Source organism: Neomonachus schauinslandi, chromosome 11 (assembly GCF_002201575.2).
Source record: "Neomonachus schauinslandi chromosome 11, ASM220157v2, whole genome shotgun sequence".
NCBI lineage: Eukaryota > Metazoa > Chordata > Mammalia > Carnivora > Phocidae > Neomonachus > Neomonachus schauinslandi.
Window position 1 is genome coordinate 78,963,564 of NC_058413.1, and position 19,519 is coordinate 78,983,082.

At 35.0% G+C, this 19,519-nt stretch overlaps 1 protein-coding gene across 1 annotated transcript in view; it reads left to right on the top strand.

Moving 5' to 3' along the window:
• Positions 1-19,519, top strand: part of CNTN5 (contactin 5) — a 570,282-nt gene that overhangs the window by 541,531 nt on the left and 9,232 nt on the right. Inside the window, exons 20-21 of the mRNA XM_044919780.1 lie at positions 16,198-16,384; positions 16,825-16,937. Coding sequence (XP_044775715.1) covers positions 16,198-16,384; positions 16,825-16,937 — 300 coding nt within the window. The remainder of the gene's footprint in view (positions 1-16,197; positions 16,385-16,824; positions 16,938-19,519) is intronic.

The following is a 19,519-nucleotide window of genomic DNA, read 5'->3' on the forward strand; positions in this document are numbered from 1 at the left end:
ATTACTGCAGAAAACTATCTTCACCTCAGACAAAAGCAGCTAAAAGAAGTCAAGGTGAGGCTTTCATATGGGAAATTTCCTTTGATATACCAGGAGAAACAGGGGAGGTAAATGAGAAATAAATCATTTCTGAAGTCATGTGCACAGATTTATTTCCATCTAGAATATGGTTCCTGTCAAGTACATACTTCCCTACAATTTTAATATTGATGAACTGTATCTCTAGAATACATACTAATGATAACGCCTCCATGCATTTTTCTTAATAAATAATCAAACTTAAACCTGTAGGTGGCTTACATGACTCTGAAATCTTTGTATTTTCTCTTCTACTAATCATGGGATTCTATGCATAAGCAAGGATCATTTAGAGACAAGACAGACCTCATTATGGGCAATAAAGTCCTAAAGGCCCTTATATCCTTACTTACATTCTGACCCAAATCCCTCTCATTGTGCTTTCCTTCTCACTCTGTTTCTCAGCTGACTTGCAGCCTGATTCTATGACTTAGATTGACAGTCAGATTTGGATCTTGAATCCCTGATATGACTGTCTGTATGTTTCATCTGAATCTCATTTATTGATTCGCCTAATATTTATTGAGTGGCTATGTTTTGGTGATATGTGTGGGGTAAAACAATAAGTAAAATAGAGTCCCTGACCTTATGAAGTTCACAGTCTAGCAAGGAAGATTCTATTTCTTTCGTTTTTGTTTTTTGGTATTTGTTTTTTAATCCTAACCTGAGGTCTTGACCTAACTACAGATAGCTGCTTTTGCTGGATGACTTGATCTTGACATTCTTTCCCCTGATGTACCTAGTCCTACGGAACAGCTATAGAATTTCAATAGGAGGCTTCCCCTGATACCATCTGTTAATAATTAACTCACGTTTGGCATTTTTTTGCCTTTTACAAGGCAGCCTCCATTACATCTTAATTGTTTTAAAAAATAATGAACCAAGCATTTTTACTTAAACTATGTTCATCTGTAACAAACTTAACACTATGAGTACATTAACCATTTAATTCAATTCAAACTAATTTTGGTTATTAAATTTACTAATTGCCTTATTTAATAGAATGGTCATGCGAATTGAAATGGTAGGAATAGCTATGCATAAAAATAGAGAATGATGACATCCCCTAACCCACCAGAAAAAGACTGTAATTAATGGTAAAGGGCTTCAGGACATTTTACCCATAGGCATTTTTAAATGTCACAATTAGGCTAGATTAGGACTCTGCTATCAAAGGAAAAAAGTGGTCTTTTATTTTCAACAAGCTTTTAAGATGCCTTCTGCAAATCTAGCACTCCCTTATAAAAAATGACTATCTGAGGAAATAAGAATGAATATGAAATCATAGATGTAGACGCTAACCATCTAATTGTATTTTAGATATTTGAACAACGTTGTTGACATTCTCTTAGAACCACCCATTAGGAATTTTGGTTAACTGCATAGCAGTGGCTTCAGACTTCATGGCTTGTGTAGACTAAATGTAGAAAGTGTTGACATTGAGATACGTGAAATTCTAGCTTTTGACATGCAACATGATTGAAAATTGAACATGGGCTATATTTATTGAACAACTTTGATTCATGAATGACCATGACTGTCCCATCTGGATTATCATCCCTGTCATTGGCCTATGCAAGTAAATTATTAGGTTCAGTTTTGAATTTATGAATCCACCAGCATTCAATGTCTTGTGAATGGTAATGCTTGAATCCTAAAGCAGAAACTCTCAAGCTTTTCTGAGAAAACTAGGATGTTGATGTGCATACAAAATCAGAGCAGAAGACAGCCTGGCAAGAAGGGGAAGTAAAGAAAGATAAGGCCAAATTTTATCATCTTTTGTCTGATGTTTCCAGATCAGGCAGAAGGATGAAGGAAAGTGTGTGATAATGGAATGTTGGATGATTCATTTTTTTCATTCCTTCACTCATCAAGCATTTATTATTGGCAATGTGCCAGACAGCAGAAATACAAAAATTAATAAGATATAGTCCCTGCTTTCAAAAAGCTCACAATCTAAGATTAAAAAATGTTTATGGGAAATTTAAGTAAACCAAAGAGAGAGAGAAAGACATTGGAACAACACAATTACTATGCCTATAATTACTTCAGGATTCCTTAGCATCCTGATTCTCTCAAGAAACGTTAATGAGGATAAACCCATGCCAGTGCCCTATATGGGTATCATTTTCTGTTTGTGTGAGCATATATCTGTCCCTAAGATGTGTTCAATTTTCCTGAATAAAATAATAAATCAATCAATAAAATATGTATTTACTGAATAACATAAAAAGAATTTTTTTCTGGACATAATTTTAAAAAATATTGTGTTGTATATTCTGTCTGTGAAACAAAATCCCCCAGGATTACTAAAATTATGGTGCTTATATTTTTTGTATCCTTTTTGTAACAGTATTATTAACTGTATTTTTAATGGCTAGATTCATTTCAACAATAAGCAACAATGTATTTTTGTAGCAAGGAGTACACAGTGTCCTAGTTTCAATTCTGAACTTTTTGATGCTTATTATTAAGAAAAATGAAAGACAAAACAACTTGTCCCATTTTACAATTCTCACTAAAAGGCACCCCTAACGACTTCTTTTCCTGGGCTATGTTCAAGACTTGCATGTGTTTATCTTCAACCTTTCAGAGGATATGTAACTAAGAAGTTCATTTTAGACATGTCACTAAAGCCATTTTGAGTTATTGATTGCACTGAAAAGACAACAATTGAGTCTTGCTCAATAAAATAAGTTGTGGGGGGATTTCTTAAGGGGAGAAGGGATGAGATTGTTGTGTAATTTATGATCTGACTCTAAAATCATCAGAGCAGAAGACAAAAACATAGGTCTACTCTTGTCTGACAATAACTCATGCCAGGCAGATTGCATTTAATTTGAATAGCAGGGGGTGGGAGAGTATGTGTGCGTGTGGTGAAAAATGGAATTTCAAATATAAATTAAAGAGGGAAAAGAAGCCAAAATGAAGCCAGTCACCAAAGGGCTAAAACAAAGGCTATTTTATTTTCCATATGGTATGTGGGTAACAGCTGTTTTACAGATTCTCTTTGGCTTTCTATTATGACTATCTAAAAATAAGATTAAAAACTAAACAGTAGGGCGCCTGGGTGGCTCAGTTGGTTAAGTGACTGCCTTCGGCTCAGGTCATGATCCTGGAGTCCCGGGATCGAGTCCCGCATCGGGCTCCCTGCTCGGCAGGGAGTCTGCTTCTCCCTCTGACCCTCCTCCCTCTCATGCTCTCTGTCTCTCATTCTCTCTGTCTCAAATGAATAAATAAAATCTTTAAAAAAAAAAAAAAAAAAACTAAACAGTAAAAAAAAAAAAGCCAATTCTTCTCTTCTTTTTCTGAAATTCCGCAGACTCTGATTTAAATCAAATAGCTTTCATGTCCCTATCATTAGATTTCCTTCTTAGGTTATTTTCATAGATTGGGAAACTAACTAAAACTATTTATGTTTTTCAAAAATCAGCAGATCAAAGGAAATTGAAAAAGTAACATTTCAGTTGCTTAACTCCTTCCTTCCTGTCCTATTGAAAGGCAACTATAGAATTTTTGGAGAGCAATAAATCACTCAGTGTACTGTGCTTCTGTTTATTTGCTTCTAGATAGATTGCTTCATGGAAAAAAATGCTCTAATCCAAACCACTTTTCACAATTGTTTTACTAAAATTTTTACATAAACCATTTCATTTTCAAGAATATTAGAGTATTTGCGTGAATATATTGTTTTATACACATAAAAGACTGAAAGGATATTGATATCTTTTATCATATTCATAGTTATTTCCCATTTTTTTACTCTTTTACACAAATCTGAATTCACTATAGCACCTCTAAGCAGGAGTTTTCTCATTCCTAAATCCAACCATCCTGAGCTCATCATACATCCATCCACAGTCTCACTCTCTATTACACACCAGACATTTGTACACACAAAATATGCATACGAACAATGAAACCACAAATGTAGACATCAACCCATTTAATTTAACAAATACTTGGAACATTTTTGTTGACATTCTCTTAGAATGACCCATTTGAGAATGACCAAATTGCAACACATTCTTCTTTCTTTTGAGCAGTGGGTTTTATCTTAACACCTGACAATGTACTTGTGATCTCACGGTACTAACTCAATGAGTGTTGAACAGATAGATACAGCCATGGTTTTGCTTACCAGACTATGAAATTGAGAAATGTTATAAAGTGCTTGAACACATACATACAAAAGGAAGCTTTACAAAAGACATAGCATTATAAAAATACTTATTACTAATTGACTGCTAATTACTAAATGACTGACACTTTATTTTCAAAAGGACAATTTTTTAAATCTGTATATAGAAAAGAGCACAAATAATAAATGTACAGTTCAATGAATTACCACTAAGTAAACATACCCACATAACTATGGTTCAGGTCATGAAACAAAACATTACTAAAAACTACAAACAGGGGGCGCCTGGGTGGCTCAGTCGTTAAGCGTCTGCCTTCGGCTCAGGTCATGATCCCAGGGTCCTGGGATCGAGCCCCGCATTGGGCTCCCTGCTCCGCGGGAAGCCTGCTTCTCCCTCTCCCACTTCCCCTGCTTGTGTTCCCTCTCTTGCTGTGTCTGTCTCTGTCAAATAAATAAATAAAATCTTAAAAAAAAAAAAAACTACAAATAGGTCTGCGATTCAACCGTCTCACACAATTCACAGCGCTCACCATAGCACATACCCTCCCCAATGTCTATCACCCAGCCACCCCATCCCTCCCACCCACCCCCACTCCAGCAACCCTCAGTTTCTTTCCTGAGATTAAGAATTCCTCATATCAGTGAGATCATATGATACATGTCTTTCTCTGTTTGATTTATTTCACTCAACATAATACCCTCCAGTTCCATCCATGTCACTGCAAATGGCAAGATTTTATTCCTTTTGATGGCTGCATAATATTCCATTGTATATATACACAACCTTTTCTTTATCCATTCATCTGTCGAAGGACATCTTGGCTCTTTCCACAGTTTGGCTATTATGGACATTGCTGCTATAAACATCGGGGTGCACGAACCCCTTCAGATCACTACATTTGTATCTTTGGGGTAAATACCCAGTAGTGCAATTGCTGGGTTGTATGGTAGCTCTATTTTCAACTTTTTGAGGAACCTCCATACTGTTTTCCAGAGTGGTTGCACCAGCATGCATTCCCACCAACGATGTAGGAGGGTTCCCCTTTCTCTGCATCCCTGCCAACATCTGTCGTTTCCTGACTTGTTAATTTTAGTCATTCTGACTGATGTGAGGTGGTATCTCATTGAGGTTTTGATTTGGATTTCCCTGATACCTCTGAAACAAATAATATATTATATGTTAAAAAAAAAAAGAAGATAGCAGGAAGGGAAAAATGAAGGGGGGAAATCGGAGGGGGAGACGAACCATGAGAGACTATGGACTCTGAAAAACAAACTAAGCATTCTAGGGAGGAGGGGGGAATGGGTTAGCCTAGTGATGGGTATTAAAGAGGGCAAGTATTGAATGGAGCACTGGGTGTTATATGCAAACAATGAATCCTGGAACACTACATCAAAAACTAATGATGTAATGTATGGTGATTAACATAACATAATAAAATTTAAAAAATAGAAGCATAAAAAAAAAACAAACTAGATACCTACCTTGTGTTACTACAGTCACTATCCTTATTTGTACCCTCCCAAAAACCAGTATCCTGCATTCTGATTCGTTTTCATAGTTTTTGGAATTATATGGAGCCTTTTATGTCTTGCATTTTTTACTCAACATTATATTAGTAAGATTTATTTGTATTGTTACATGCCTTCTCCCAAACTATATTGTATGAGTATACCACAATTTATCATTCTATCATTGATGGACATTAGGGTTGTTTCCAGTTTGGGTCTGTTATGAATAGAGCTGCCTATATAGACAATTTTGGAAGAATTGTCAATGATTATTGCATATCCCTGTGTTTTTTTGTTTGTTTGTTTTCTTTGATCTTTATCAATATAGGTCTTACAAATCTTTTCTTAGATTAATGCCTGTTTTATTGTTTTGATCCGACTGTAACTGTGATCTTTATTTTTAAATTATATTTCTTTTCTTTAACTTTGTAACATGAAAAATATATGAAATATACAAGGAAGTATAGTAAATTTCTATGTACTCCACACTCACCTTCAACCATTATGAACAAATGGATAACATTTTACATACAATGCCCTTTAATCAATTCTTCTATATTATTTTGAAGCAAATCTCAGCAATTACATTATTTCACACAACACCTTTTTATAATAAATCTCTAAAATATATGCTTTTAAAAATTGCCACTTTTCTGCTTCTTGAGGACATTCATGTTGAAAAATGCACTCAGTTTAAACAACAGCAAACTCAAAAATCCCACCCAATGCAGCTGTTTTTGGGTAGATTTTCTTGGTTGCTGCCTACATTGAAACCCATTCTCCTAATTATTCTCCCTGAGCAAGCAGAGTTTATTAGCCAAGAAGTTGAGCAGTGTTTACACGGGGATTTTCAGTCTTACTCTTTTTGCAGTTCCCTTACATTCAATTCGATCCTTTGTTTCTCCAGCTGGTAAGGCTGCAGTCACATTCTGGCACCATAGTCATATTTTCAAACAAAAAAGCTATAACTTACCTGTTGCAGTTTCAGGTTTCCAGAGTAAACTCTCCTGCAGTGGCTGTCTGCTTTTGGATGCTTGCCAAGATTTTTCAGTTCTCATCTAGGGTGGGATTTACATGACCACTTTTCTTAGCCACCATTTATTTCTATCATTGTCTTTAATATTTCTCTCTAAGATCTGTGGTGTTAGTTTCTACCAATAATTTGTATATCCTCTAACCTCTCCCTCACACTCTTTCCCTGATCACTCCTGATCAAAAGAGATTTACAAATTCTTTTTGATCTTTTCAAAGAATTAACTTTGGCTTTATTCATTTTCTTTATCTGTATTTATTTTCAGTTCATCAAGTACTGCTTTTATCTATATCATACCCTTCTTTCTAGTTTATTTAGGTTTACAATGTACTGTTCTTTTTCAAGCTCCTTAAGATGGACATATCACTGAATTTTGGCTTTTTGCCTGTTCTAATGCATACATTAAAACTATACATCTCCAAACTCTGCATTCCTAGCACCTTATATGTGGTAAAATACATAATAAATTTTTAAAGATTAATGTTCTTCCACCTAAAAGTATTAACTTTCATATAAAAACTTTTATTCTTTCATTTAATTAGTTTGTATTAAGAGACTTATATTTACAGCTCGTCTCACAAACATATTTGCACATTAGTTAGAATAAAATATTCCCCAAATTTTCTTTATTCAACATGCTGTATTTTACAGCATTTGAGTAAAGAAGGGAAGGGAACAAACATTCGTAAAAGACCTGCACTGAACTACATGCATTAAGAACAAATTCAATTATATTTATAGCCAATCTTCTTTAGTATATTTTCTTTAGATAGTAGTGACAGCTTCTAGGAAAAATAAATACAGATTTATTCAGTAAATTATATCCATTGTTATGTTCTTGCTGCCTTTTATAACTCCTCACCTCATATCCTCTAATCACTGTTGAACAGCCTCATAAATATTCAAAAGTTTAACTAAGTATTGTTTATTTATCTTATTTGATTCATTGAATTGCATTCTTTTTTAAAAAATTTTTTTAAATTTATTTATTCATAAGAGAGAGACAGAGAGGCAGAGGCAGAGGGAGAAGCAGGCTCCTCGCCTAGCAGGGAGCCCAATGTGGGACTCAATCCCAGGACCCTGGGATCATGACCTGAGCCGAAGGCAGACGCTTAACCATCTGAGCCACCGAGGCGCCCTGAATTGCATTCTTTATAGTAAAATTACTGTTGGACACAAAACAGCTAATATGCCTGCAATCTAATAATACCGACTGCCAGTGTATCTCAGAGCATTGATTGCAAATAGCCAATTTAATAACTATACCTAGTGCTAAACTCAGGAGATTAGGAAGCTGGAGATCAACTAAATTGAGGCAAGCAAAGACATTCTTGACTGAAACAAATTCATCTTCCATGGGAAGTGTGTTCCTAATATATAAGATTTTGAAGCTCTCAGTAGAAGGACATGGCTAAAATTAGGTGTTATGTGAGGAAAAAAAGGAATGTAAAAGACAATTTAAGCATTATTAGAGAAAATGTCATAGCATTTCAAAGTTTATCTGAAGGTGAGGAATTACTAGAGAAGCAGGCTAGACGTGAAATATCTACCTCCTAACTCTCAGTTTATATTAGTTACAACTTTTGAATTTAGGAATGGCAGTGAATTGAATGGAAGCACATAAAACTAGCTTTTCTTGATTTCTCTTAAAGTAACCATGAAACCATAAGAAAGGAGAAAATCCTTATTGCAATTGCAATGAGAGGTATGAAACAAAATTATTAGTAGCATTTTCTAGGTTTTTCTTTACTTTCATCTTTGTGCAATGACCCAGCCTCAAAATCCCATTTTCTAGGTTCAAGCAAGCAATGAAATAGCCTCTGGACTCCTTCCCCTTTATCTTTTCCTTCAGTGAAACAAACTACAGTCACACACATGAAGCTCTGTCTCTCAGATCAGGCCTGGGTAGATTTCTTTGTGTTGCTTGAAGAATACGAGTGGAGCCTTGTACTAACAACCAATAATCTAGCACCTATCTGCACAGCATAGGCCACTGGTCTGGAATATACGGTTTAGAGATGGATGCCCCATTCAAATAAACCTTAATTCCTTTTTATAACACCATTAAAGATCAGTTAGGTAAAATTCAAGGATGTTTAAACAGAATAAAACTCTCTGAAAGAATAAAACAAATGGTAAGCCTCAGTATGAATTCCTTTCCCTATAAGAGATTTTCTTGTAAATCAGAAGAAAAATTTTAAACATATGAGTCTAGATACCGATGAGAAAAAGGAGAGTATTTCTTCTATATTTAAAGAGAGATCCAAAATATGAAGAGAATGCACTAAAAAAAAAAGTAAATAAAATAAAATATTCATTAGAAGCAATAAAATGCAAATTTGATACTACTAAATATTTAAACCAGTGCTTCAGAGTACAAACTTGAGAAGTAATCCCGGAATATAAAGTTAATGAATAGGAAAATTTAAGGTGAGAGAGAAGATAGTAGACATGAAGGACAAAGGAAATTTGGTCTATAAGCAATAGATAACCTGTCAGAAGACCAAATATACAGAGCAAAAGAACTAACAACAACAAAGAAAAAAATCCAACGTAAACAAGCAGTCCAAAATCAAAGTAACCAAAATACATACCACAGAGTTTCAGGAAATATTAAAGTCTTAACAATGCCCTCTTGGCATGCCCATAACTAATCTATCACCAGTCTGTTGATTTTAACTTCTAAATATTGCTTGACCCCATATGTGTCCCTACATCCACCACTATAACCCTAGTTCAGGCTATCCTCGTTTCTTAGCCAGACTCTCAATGCCTTCCAACTGCTCTCCTATATCTACTCTAGCCTCTTTCCAATCTCTTCTCCATATTGCAACCATTGCCACCTTGGTGCTTTATACAAACAAACAGATAAATTAGGATAGCTTCATATAATTTCATAATTACAAGTGATTGTAACAAAACTCAGAATGGCATAAAAGAGAGATGGTTTATTTAGAGAAGTGGTCAAGGGAGGCTTCTCAGGTAAACTGAACCAAAGGGGATAGCCATTTAGAGAAAAAGAGCTATGAAAAGAGCTTCTAGAGACATGGCACTAGAAATTCAATTATGAATGTGAGTGAATGTCTGAGACCCATTTTTCTGGAAGATGGCAAGAAAGTGAGGTAGGATGTAAAATGAGGTTGGAGAAGGACACAGAGACCATATCAGGTAAGGCCTTGGAAACCATGATGGGGAGTTTGGAATTTATTCTAACTGCAATATGGAAGGTTTTTAGCAAGGGAGCCATCTGATTTATGTGCTTTAAAAAAACAAAAAAACTTTGGACAGCTGGGTGTATCTTTTCAAAAAACAAATGCACACTCCCACCCTCACCCCTGCTTAAAATCCTTCAATGTGTTATAAATGTTCCTAACTCCTTAACACAGACAAATACAAGATCTAGCTCCATCCTTTGTCTGTAGGATCAAATTAAGCCATATTCACCATCAATTTCCACGTCAGCCTAACTGGACTTTTTTCAGGCCTGCATATATATCATTCTCCTTTCCAGACTGCACACACTATTCTTCTGCCTTCCCTCTCTCTTTGCCTGCTTAGCTCCTAGTCTTCTTTCTGCCAGTGCTCAACTACCTCTCTTAGTGAAGCCTTCCTTGACCAGCCTCTCTCCACTGAGACTTACCCCAAATTGTACATCTCTAGCAATAAGTAGCTTGTCAGAATCACAATTTTATGTTTGTGTGGGTTATTCATTCAATAACTATTTTAGCTATTATTTTTTTCAATTAATAAAACTTAAAAAAAAATAAGCAGTTTTAGGTTCACAGCAAATTTTAGCAGAAAATAAAGAGAATTCCCACAAACCCCTGTCCCTACACACTCACCACCTCCCCACTATCAACACACCCCATCAGAGTGGTACATTTGTTATAATCAATGAACCTACACTGACACATCATCACCACTCACAGTCCAGAGTTTCAATTGGGGTTCATTCTTGGTGTTGGACATCTCTAAGGGTTTTGACAAATGTATAATGACATATATTCACCATTATAATACTCTACAGAATAGTGTCACTGCTCTGAAAGTCCTCTGTGTTCTGGCCTATGCTATGTCTTTTTTGACTCCATTAGTCCCCAGTTGCCTGCAGACATAGTTCTTGGTAAATAATATATATTCAAAAAATTTTTGAATGAATAATTGAATTAATAATTTTTAAGAATTCAAGCCCTGATAAAATATTTACATTTCAATATGCATTTAGATTTTAAAAACAAACAAAAAACCTCTAAGCTCCCTAGAAGAAAGAATAAGTTACTTTCAAAGATGCAAAAAATCAATTACTCTTTTGCAGCATTAAATAACAACAGAAAATAGAGCTATGTTTATTAAATTCAAGGAGTACAATATTGAATGAGCAGTGATCACTAAGTACAATTAAATAGAAATAAGTGACTTCAAGAACTGAGAAAAAAATGTTGTGTTTTTAAAATCTAACAGGTAGCAAAAATCAGGAGAACATAAAATATTAAGGAGACTTCTTCACTAATTATATATATAATTCACTGATTATATATATAATATATAGTTATATATATTATATATATTCTCATAATATATATTTATAAATACAGTTATAAATATAATTTTATATATATGTATATATATGTGTGTATATATATATATATATAAAACTGTATGAAAACTGAGAAGTAGGGGAAAGTTCACAACCCATCCAGTAACCATCTACTGCAAATGGCAAAAATCATGGATTTAGATTTTAGATTCTGCAACTTCATGTAAAAGAACTGGATTGTGTGTGACATATGTATCTTAAAACCATCACACCAAAAAATCAACTATACTATCTGCATAGTTAAAATTGTAATTATCCGGGAGAGTCAACTTTGCATTAAAAAAAATGGATTTTTACCAGAAAGAGCCACCCTGTAAATTTAGGTTCAAATCTATACTCTTACAGGTATTGGCTGACTCAGAAGTCATGTTTCCCGCCTGCCACTAATAACATCACATGTTATTATAATTTTAAATAGAGTTTTTAAGAGATGAAATTGGACAATCAAAATAATATGAAAGATATCAAAAACAGGATACTAATAGACTTACAAATAAGAAAAATCAGAAATATTAAAACATCAAGAAAAAATAGTTCAAGTAGTTTAGTGAGAATAGGGGAGCAGTTTAAAAATGATTCATGAAACTGAGGTAAGTAGTATTTTGCCTGTTTTATAAAAAGGGTATAGAAATTCAGTGGTCAAGTAACTTGTCCCATTATATATAGCTTACAGATAAAAAAAGTAAGTTTCCAATATAGACCTTCTGGCTCCAAACCCATTATCTACCTAGAGCTTGCAATAGTATGGTATATCTTAGATTCATAAACTTTTTTTGGAAATGAAAATTTGTACAAACTATTTGAAAACCAGTGTGACATTTTTTGTATCAAAAAGCATAACAATTTTCATTACTTTAGACCCCATAATCTCCTGTGTGGGATTCTACCCTGGGGAATTAATCCAATATGTAGAAAACAATACAGATGAAGACATTCATAGCAACATTTTAATTTAAAAAACATTAGTTGGAAGCTACCCAAATGTTCCACAATAGAACACTGGTTAAATATTATTTGGTATACAGACATATGATAGAATATTACTTTGAAAAATGAAAAAATACTTATGTGTAACTCTAATGTTAGAGAATAAAAGTAGGACATAAAATTATAGGTACATAATTATATTAAATATATGTAATGAAAATATAGGAAGAGGGCGCCTGGGTGACTCAGTTGGTTAAGCGACTGCCTTCAGCTCAGGTCATCATTCTGGAGTCCCTGGATCGAGTCCCGCATCGGGCTCCCTGCTCGGCGGGGAGTTGGCTTCTCCCTCTGACCCTCCCCCCTCTCATGTGCTCTCTCTCATTCTCTCACTCTCAAATAAATAAATAAAATCTTTAAAAAAAAAAAGAAAATATAGGAAGAAATACACAGACACATACAAAAGACAATTATCTGAAGTTGATAAAATAGTAGGTTATCTATGCTTCCAGTTTTAGATATTTATATCTTTTTAAACATTTTTAACCTAATTTCAAGTGATCTCATATAGAGTTCAAAGTGTATGCTTTGATGAAATATATCATCTGGATGGAAATTGAATCATGGGGGAAGAAATGAATGAAGAAGTCTCAATTTTAGAAGGTGTGTGTGACTTGTGAATACTGTATTACTTTAATTTAGGAATCATGAAAGAAGCATAATGTTAAACTCCAAATATTTTTGTTTTTGTTTTACCCTTTCTCCCATCCAGAAAAAAAGGTGGGGGGCAAATAATTATCATTTCACTGTGAAAGTAACAACTCTTGTTCTTTTTTTTTAAACATGCTAGAAAGAGAATGTGTGAATTTTTTTTTACATTTCTCTGTAGGTTTTATTTTTTTATTGCTTTTTTTAATTAAAGCTTTTTATTTTAATTCCAGTATAGTTAACATACAGTGTTATATTAGTTTTAGGTGTACAATATAGTGATTCAGCAATTCTATATATCATTACTCAATGCTCATCATAAGTGTACTCTTAATCCCCCTCACATATTTCACCCGTCGCCCCCACCCACCCACCCCTGATATGCTTTATTTTAAATGAGTACCCTCAGTTAAAGTTGGTTTTTTTAACAAGAACATTTTTTACCTGAAGCATACTTCAGAATACACTGTGTAGATTTCAGTTGGAATTTGGTTTTGTTTTTCTTTTCTTTTTCACAAGCAGTTACTTAAGAAACATTTTATCTTTCATTAGGATGTTTAATTTTATGGTGATTAATCAGAACATTAAACATTAAATATTTAGAAGTCAAAATTTATAGTGAAATCTGTATCAAATCTGTATCAACATTTATTGAATTTAATCATACTTGTTTCCCTCAAATACATATTTTTAATTAATTTAAATAATCTAACCAATTAAACAAAATTAAAACAGAGAAGTGGGAATCAGATATATCACTGGAAAGGAAAGATATGTGTTTGTTCATCTCATGACATCTCAGCCAATTTTGTAGTTTGAAAATAACTTAAATTTATTCACTTAAAATATTCTCAAAGATGAAGCAAGTTAAGCTCATCATATAAAAGTTAGGATTTTAAAGGATTCCAGCTTAATCAAACAGATATTTGAAATTCAGTCACTCAGCTATATACCAGTTCAAATCTGTGAAGAGACAGAGATGAGAAATAGGAATTTGATTATCTTTTTAGCCTCTAAAGAAAATAAAGAGATAGATATATACAAAGATATATGAGGTTTGTGTAGATGTATCAGATAAGGGTTAGTCTCAAAAAACTAAATTACTCTAAATAGTTTAAGTAAGAAATATTATTGTTGTTAAATGTTTTACAAAATTATCAACTTAAATTAACAGACTTCAGGGTGACCTGAAAGATCAAGAATGACTCTTAAAGTCAAACTATAGAACCAACACAAAGGAAGATGTCTTCTAAGCCACCAGGCCCAGAAGCATACTCCGTTGCTATGTTTAAAGAAGCCACTATAATCAGGATGGTGCCACATTCAGGAAGCTGCTGTGATCTGTAGACCTCCACTGTTGTTGCCAGTTCCAGAATCCCACCATGCAAACTATGATTTGCACCAACAAAATGGATGTCCTGTGCCCTGATTCTCGGCTCTCATAAAGCTAATGGTTAGACAATGAGTCGCTTACTAATGTACCTTTGGGGGCCGGGAGGGAAGGAAAAATAATGACTCCATGAATGTGCTTACCAGCAGAAATGCAGAAGCAGAAGTTCAATCTCCATCTCACTTTTACTTTCAAATCTCAGGCATATTCATCTGACTGGCTGAAGCTACAACACATTGAGTCGTAACTGCAAAGGAACCTTAGAAATAAGATTTTCAGCTCTCCATCCTCTTCAGTACAGGGAGATAACTGGAATGAGAGTGAAATGGATGTTGAACACTAATGTACCATTTGTCTTTGGTTACTCAACATACATACACTTCCTTTTCCCCACTCAACAACCCTCATAAGCAACAATAAGCAACAACCGTGTTCCATACTGAGACGGTACAAAAATCACTTTTACAAATGAAAATGTACTGACCCTTTCCCTAAGCAGGAAAGTCAGAGAAAGTTCCATCAGTAAATCTGTCCATCTCAGGGTGAAAGTTTATTCTTCCTCTAGTGAACTACATTAGAGAGTGACCTACCTACAACACTATATAAAACATCAGAAAAAGGAAGGCGCCCAAGGCATTAGTATGTATACACAAAACTGTACCTGGAAGCAAGTATTGCTAGTATAGTCTTCATTTCATAAAGTTGCAGTTACAATTTTTAACTTCCTTCCTCATCTACCCATTTCTTATTCCCTTTGCCTTCAGCCAGCACCTAGGCTGGCAGAGGCCTTTTAATTTGATGTGGTGACTCAAATGTTTTGTTTTGTTTTGTTTTCCGAGACACAAGAGCCTATAATGACTTCCTCTGGCTATAGCTGGAAATAGCAGTCTTAGGCATGCTCCAGAATATTTCAAATAACAAACAAAAACCCCTCACTGCCTACGCTGTGTAGCAGCAACCTTAGTTGAAAGCCTCTGGAAAATGTGGTGTTTGGCTTCTTAGCCTCTACAGTAGACAAAGCACTTGAAGGAGGATGAAATGGGTACAGTGATCCACTTCTTTCACCACAGTAATTAATGGGAGGGGGGGAACTACTGTTCCATTACTTTTACCACAGTAAGTAAGTAGAGGAGTAAAAACTACTCTTTTAACCACTTAAATATTGTTACACAAAAACAGTTACTTAAACTCACAAAGGGTTCAAGTTTGATATGACAGCATCACCATGAGCTTATAATCAGGAAAGATCATCTCAATGCATAAATTGTGCTTTGATGGAAAAGTTCCTTTCTGCCTCCCTCCCATATCCTAGCAATGTGATAGGTCTACATTTAGACCACTCCCAGGTATCATGAATGTTCTCTGTCACCTCTTCTCTATTAAACCCATACAGCTTATATGACTCTACCTTTGTGTGGAGCCCAGAAGGAAATATTGTTCATGTCTCTTTCTCAAACAATTCATTCAAAGCTCCATGGCTTTGAAAGGTAAAAGTTTCTGATAACATATAAGAGAAGAGCATTTCTTCAATTTCTTTGAATGATTCTTCCTTAACATCAGGATGTGTTTTGGACTCTTTTCCAAGCAACTCATGCTACCAGGCTAGAAGGTAGCACCTTTTGTTGCTCTGTTGAGTACTGCTAAGATGCACACAGATGCAAATCAGGCAGTGACTAAGACTGATTTTGCCTTGTTGGTAGTACCTGTTAATTGGATGATACAAGAGTGATTTCTTAGGGCTTTAGGAAAACTAAACAATCACAAGTATGGAAGAAACTTCAAAATTAATCTGTCATTTAATAATTTGTTGACAGGTTGGTTATCGGAAAGACATGGAACAAGAAGATGCTGCAGAAACAGTCAAAACTAGAGGGAATGAATCCTCTGTCATTCTGACAGGATTAGAAGGAAATACTTTATATCACTTCACAGTGAGGGCTTATAATGGAGCTGGATATGGGCCACCTAGCAGTGAAGTGAGTGCAACCACCAAGAAATCCCGTAAGTGACCTGGGATTTTTGTTTGTTTCAGACAAAAGGGAAACATCTTTTAACATTTCTGAAAGCCCTGTGAGGTACAAAATAAGGAGAGTTGAAGGGGAGTTTTGATTCATAGTCTTGCTTGAATGCTTAGATCTGAATTCCAAAACTAGCTCAGAAAATTTTGCATTCACAGTAGATAAAGGTTATCTTCCTGTGAAATAAGGCCAAGCGATTTTGACACAGGAAGGAAGATAAAAGGATTCTGGTTCAAAAGCTCGGTAGAGTAGCTATTAAAATGACACTCTGGAGTAAAAACCCTCCTTATCCGACTCCAGCTGGAAAGAAGCCTATGGTGCCAGCCAACTACTACACACAAGAAAAGATTGAAATACAAAGATTTAAGTGAAGAAATGTATTTAAGACTCCTTGTCTGTTCACTTTCACTTTTTATTTTGCAGCCCCTAGTCAAGCACCCAGCAATCTCAGGTGGGAACAGCAAGGCTCTCAGCTTTCTCTGGGCTGGGAACCAGTCAGACCATTAGCCAATGAATCTGAAGTCATGGGCTACAAGGTCAGTATGTTTCTTCACTCTCTTGTATAGACACTCATCTTAGAAATTGTTATTATGAGGATGTACAATTATAAGGCATAAAAGGCCATTAGCATACCTGTTTTTCCCAATCATTTTCTACCTATAACTTAGAAGAAAGCCTCCCACAATAGGTAAGCCAAGGCAGTCAAAATCAGTTTTAACTGCTCAAGGCATAGGAGGGAATGAGTAGGAAAAGCAGCAACAATTTGAATACAGGATGAAGATGGCTCCGTGAAGCAGTGTCAGGACCAGCAGAACTTAAGGAGAGAGTCCTAGCATTTTCTCCCTGAAGACAAATTTTCCGGCAGATGACAAAGACTGGATAATTTAACTTGGGTGGAAAGACTATTAGCAAAAAAAGAAGAAATGCTAAGGCCAGCACACTGGGTTAAGAAAGAGTCCATGGAGAGATAGCAAGCTCCAAAATAGACATAGCATTTCACATACAGTCATCCTGAAATGTGCCAGCAAGAGAGCTGGAAATATGAAAACATTGGTTTGTTTTTGAAAAACAACTTTGTCTCTAATTTTAAAATATATGTGGTCTATGTATTGATTTGGTTGAATTTCAAATTCTTTTTTCATCAGATTCTCTTATTGTCTTAAACTCCATACAGAACCATACACTGAATATTATTTATATCAGAAATTTTAAGGATTTTAATAATATTTAGACTGAAAATCATCATCTATGTGGCTTTTCAGTTATCAGAAATGGTAACACAGTATTTTGTATATAAAGTGCTAAAATTCTGAAGGTAAAAACTTAAGAAGTTATAAATGAAATATATTTTTAAGGTAAGTAATTCCCATTAATCATATTTTAAAACACAAATTATATTATTTCTTACAGACTATAATTAGTATGGATGGCAGACACCCTCATTACTCAAACATACATACTGAAATCTGTTCTAATCCTCAGAAATATTGAATTTGATCTTTTTGGGGTGGGCAGGTGAGCCATTTTTTATACCCCTCCCTTTGCCTTCTTCTTCTATGCCCTTACCCAAATAACCATGTCCTTAAAACTTTTCCTCTAAGGCAAATATACCTTCAATAATTAGATGTAGCAGTATGGCCATAAATGGTGAATATACCTTCCAAGAACCAATCTAATATCATTAGAACTATGGCAACCAAACTCCCAAACTAGAGAGGCAAAGTAGAAAACAAGTTAGAGCTACATGAAAGCATATTGCCATCTGAAAGAAACAGAGTAAGGCACCTCTCAGGTAATAAGACCTGAAGAATATGTGAGGTTGGGCATAGGGTTCCCAAGCACGGTAATCCTTCTTTTTGCTCACAATTACCCCATCTATCTCTGTCACTGTTCTTCCTCTTTATATGTGGTTGTTTCCCCAACCAGACTATATGTGATTGACGGCAGAAACTCTTTCTCATCACTTTATCCCCAGTGTTTCTAGAATGGATGAATAAATTAATTAATTTAATCCAGCTAGAAGTATATTATGCAATTACTCATAAGTGTATATTATCAGATGTGTGTTTTTCCAGCATGGTCTTCCCATTTGTTAAGTGTAGTGGGAAAAGAACACTGGCTTCTGAGTCAGACTTTCATTCAAATCCTAGTTGTGTAACTGAGCAAGTTGCTTAATCTCTCTGAATCTCATTTTCTTAACTTCAAAATGGCAAAAATAACAATAAAATAATATCTATCATACAGGATTGTTTTATGGATTAAATAAGATAATTTATGTAAAATAGCTTATAGCTAAGCTATTAGCATATAGAAGGTGCTCATTTAAAAATAGCTACTATTTATTCTAATTGTTTTGAGAAGAGAATATCTAGTTAGGTGAAATTTTAACAAAAGGAACTGATCTTTGTTTGAAAGTTGCCTGCCAGTTCTGTCTAAATGAAGACAGCAGAAGTTACCTTGGAATACCTTCTTGCTAGGGGAAGAATCACTAGCATGTTCCATCTTAGTTGTATAAGTTAATGACAAGTAGGTACACATTGATAGATGATTTTTTTTTCTTTTACTTCCTTAAAATGGTTATACTTCCTTATGTCCTTGAGAAGAAAGAGCTCGTTCTTAAGAAAGGAGTCTGCTGATAACAAATGGAGTGAGACCTCAAAGCTTGTTCTTTTGCGACTAATCTTATTAGAACTTCTGATGGACGGGATAATCCCCAATGAGAGACCCATGAGGGTAAAAGGACTAGGCTAATGACTGCGGCTTAACACAGAGCCTGGATTCTTCTGGGAAAGTCTGGTTTTCACAGAGCAGGTAGCTAAGGATGAAAACTCCTCCTGACACAGGCACAAGGGGCCAGGAATGTGATTAGAAACAATAGCTGCAAATTTAAACTACAGGGTTGTAACCCAGAGAACACAAGCTTGTAGCCCCCTTTTTGAGCATGACTTTGTGGAAAACTCCTCCAGCCTAGGCAAGGATCTGCACTGCAGCTAAAGAGCTGTACCATTTGGATGGAGGTTCACCCAAGTATGGAGTGGCCAAGGCTGAGCATGAAACTCAGAGGAAAAAAACCTCTTTGAGTTCTACTATATCCCCCCAAATTATTGCCAGACCAAGA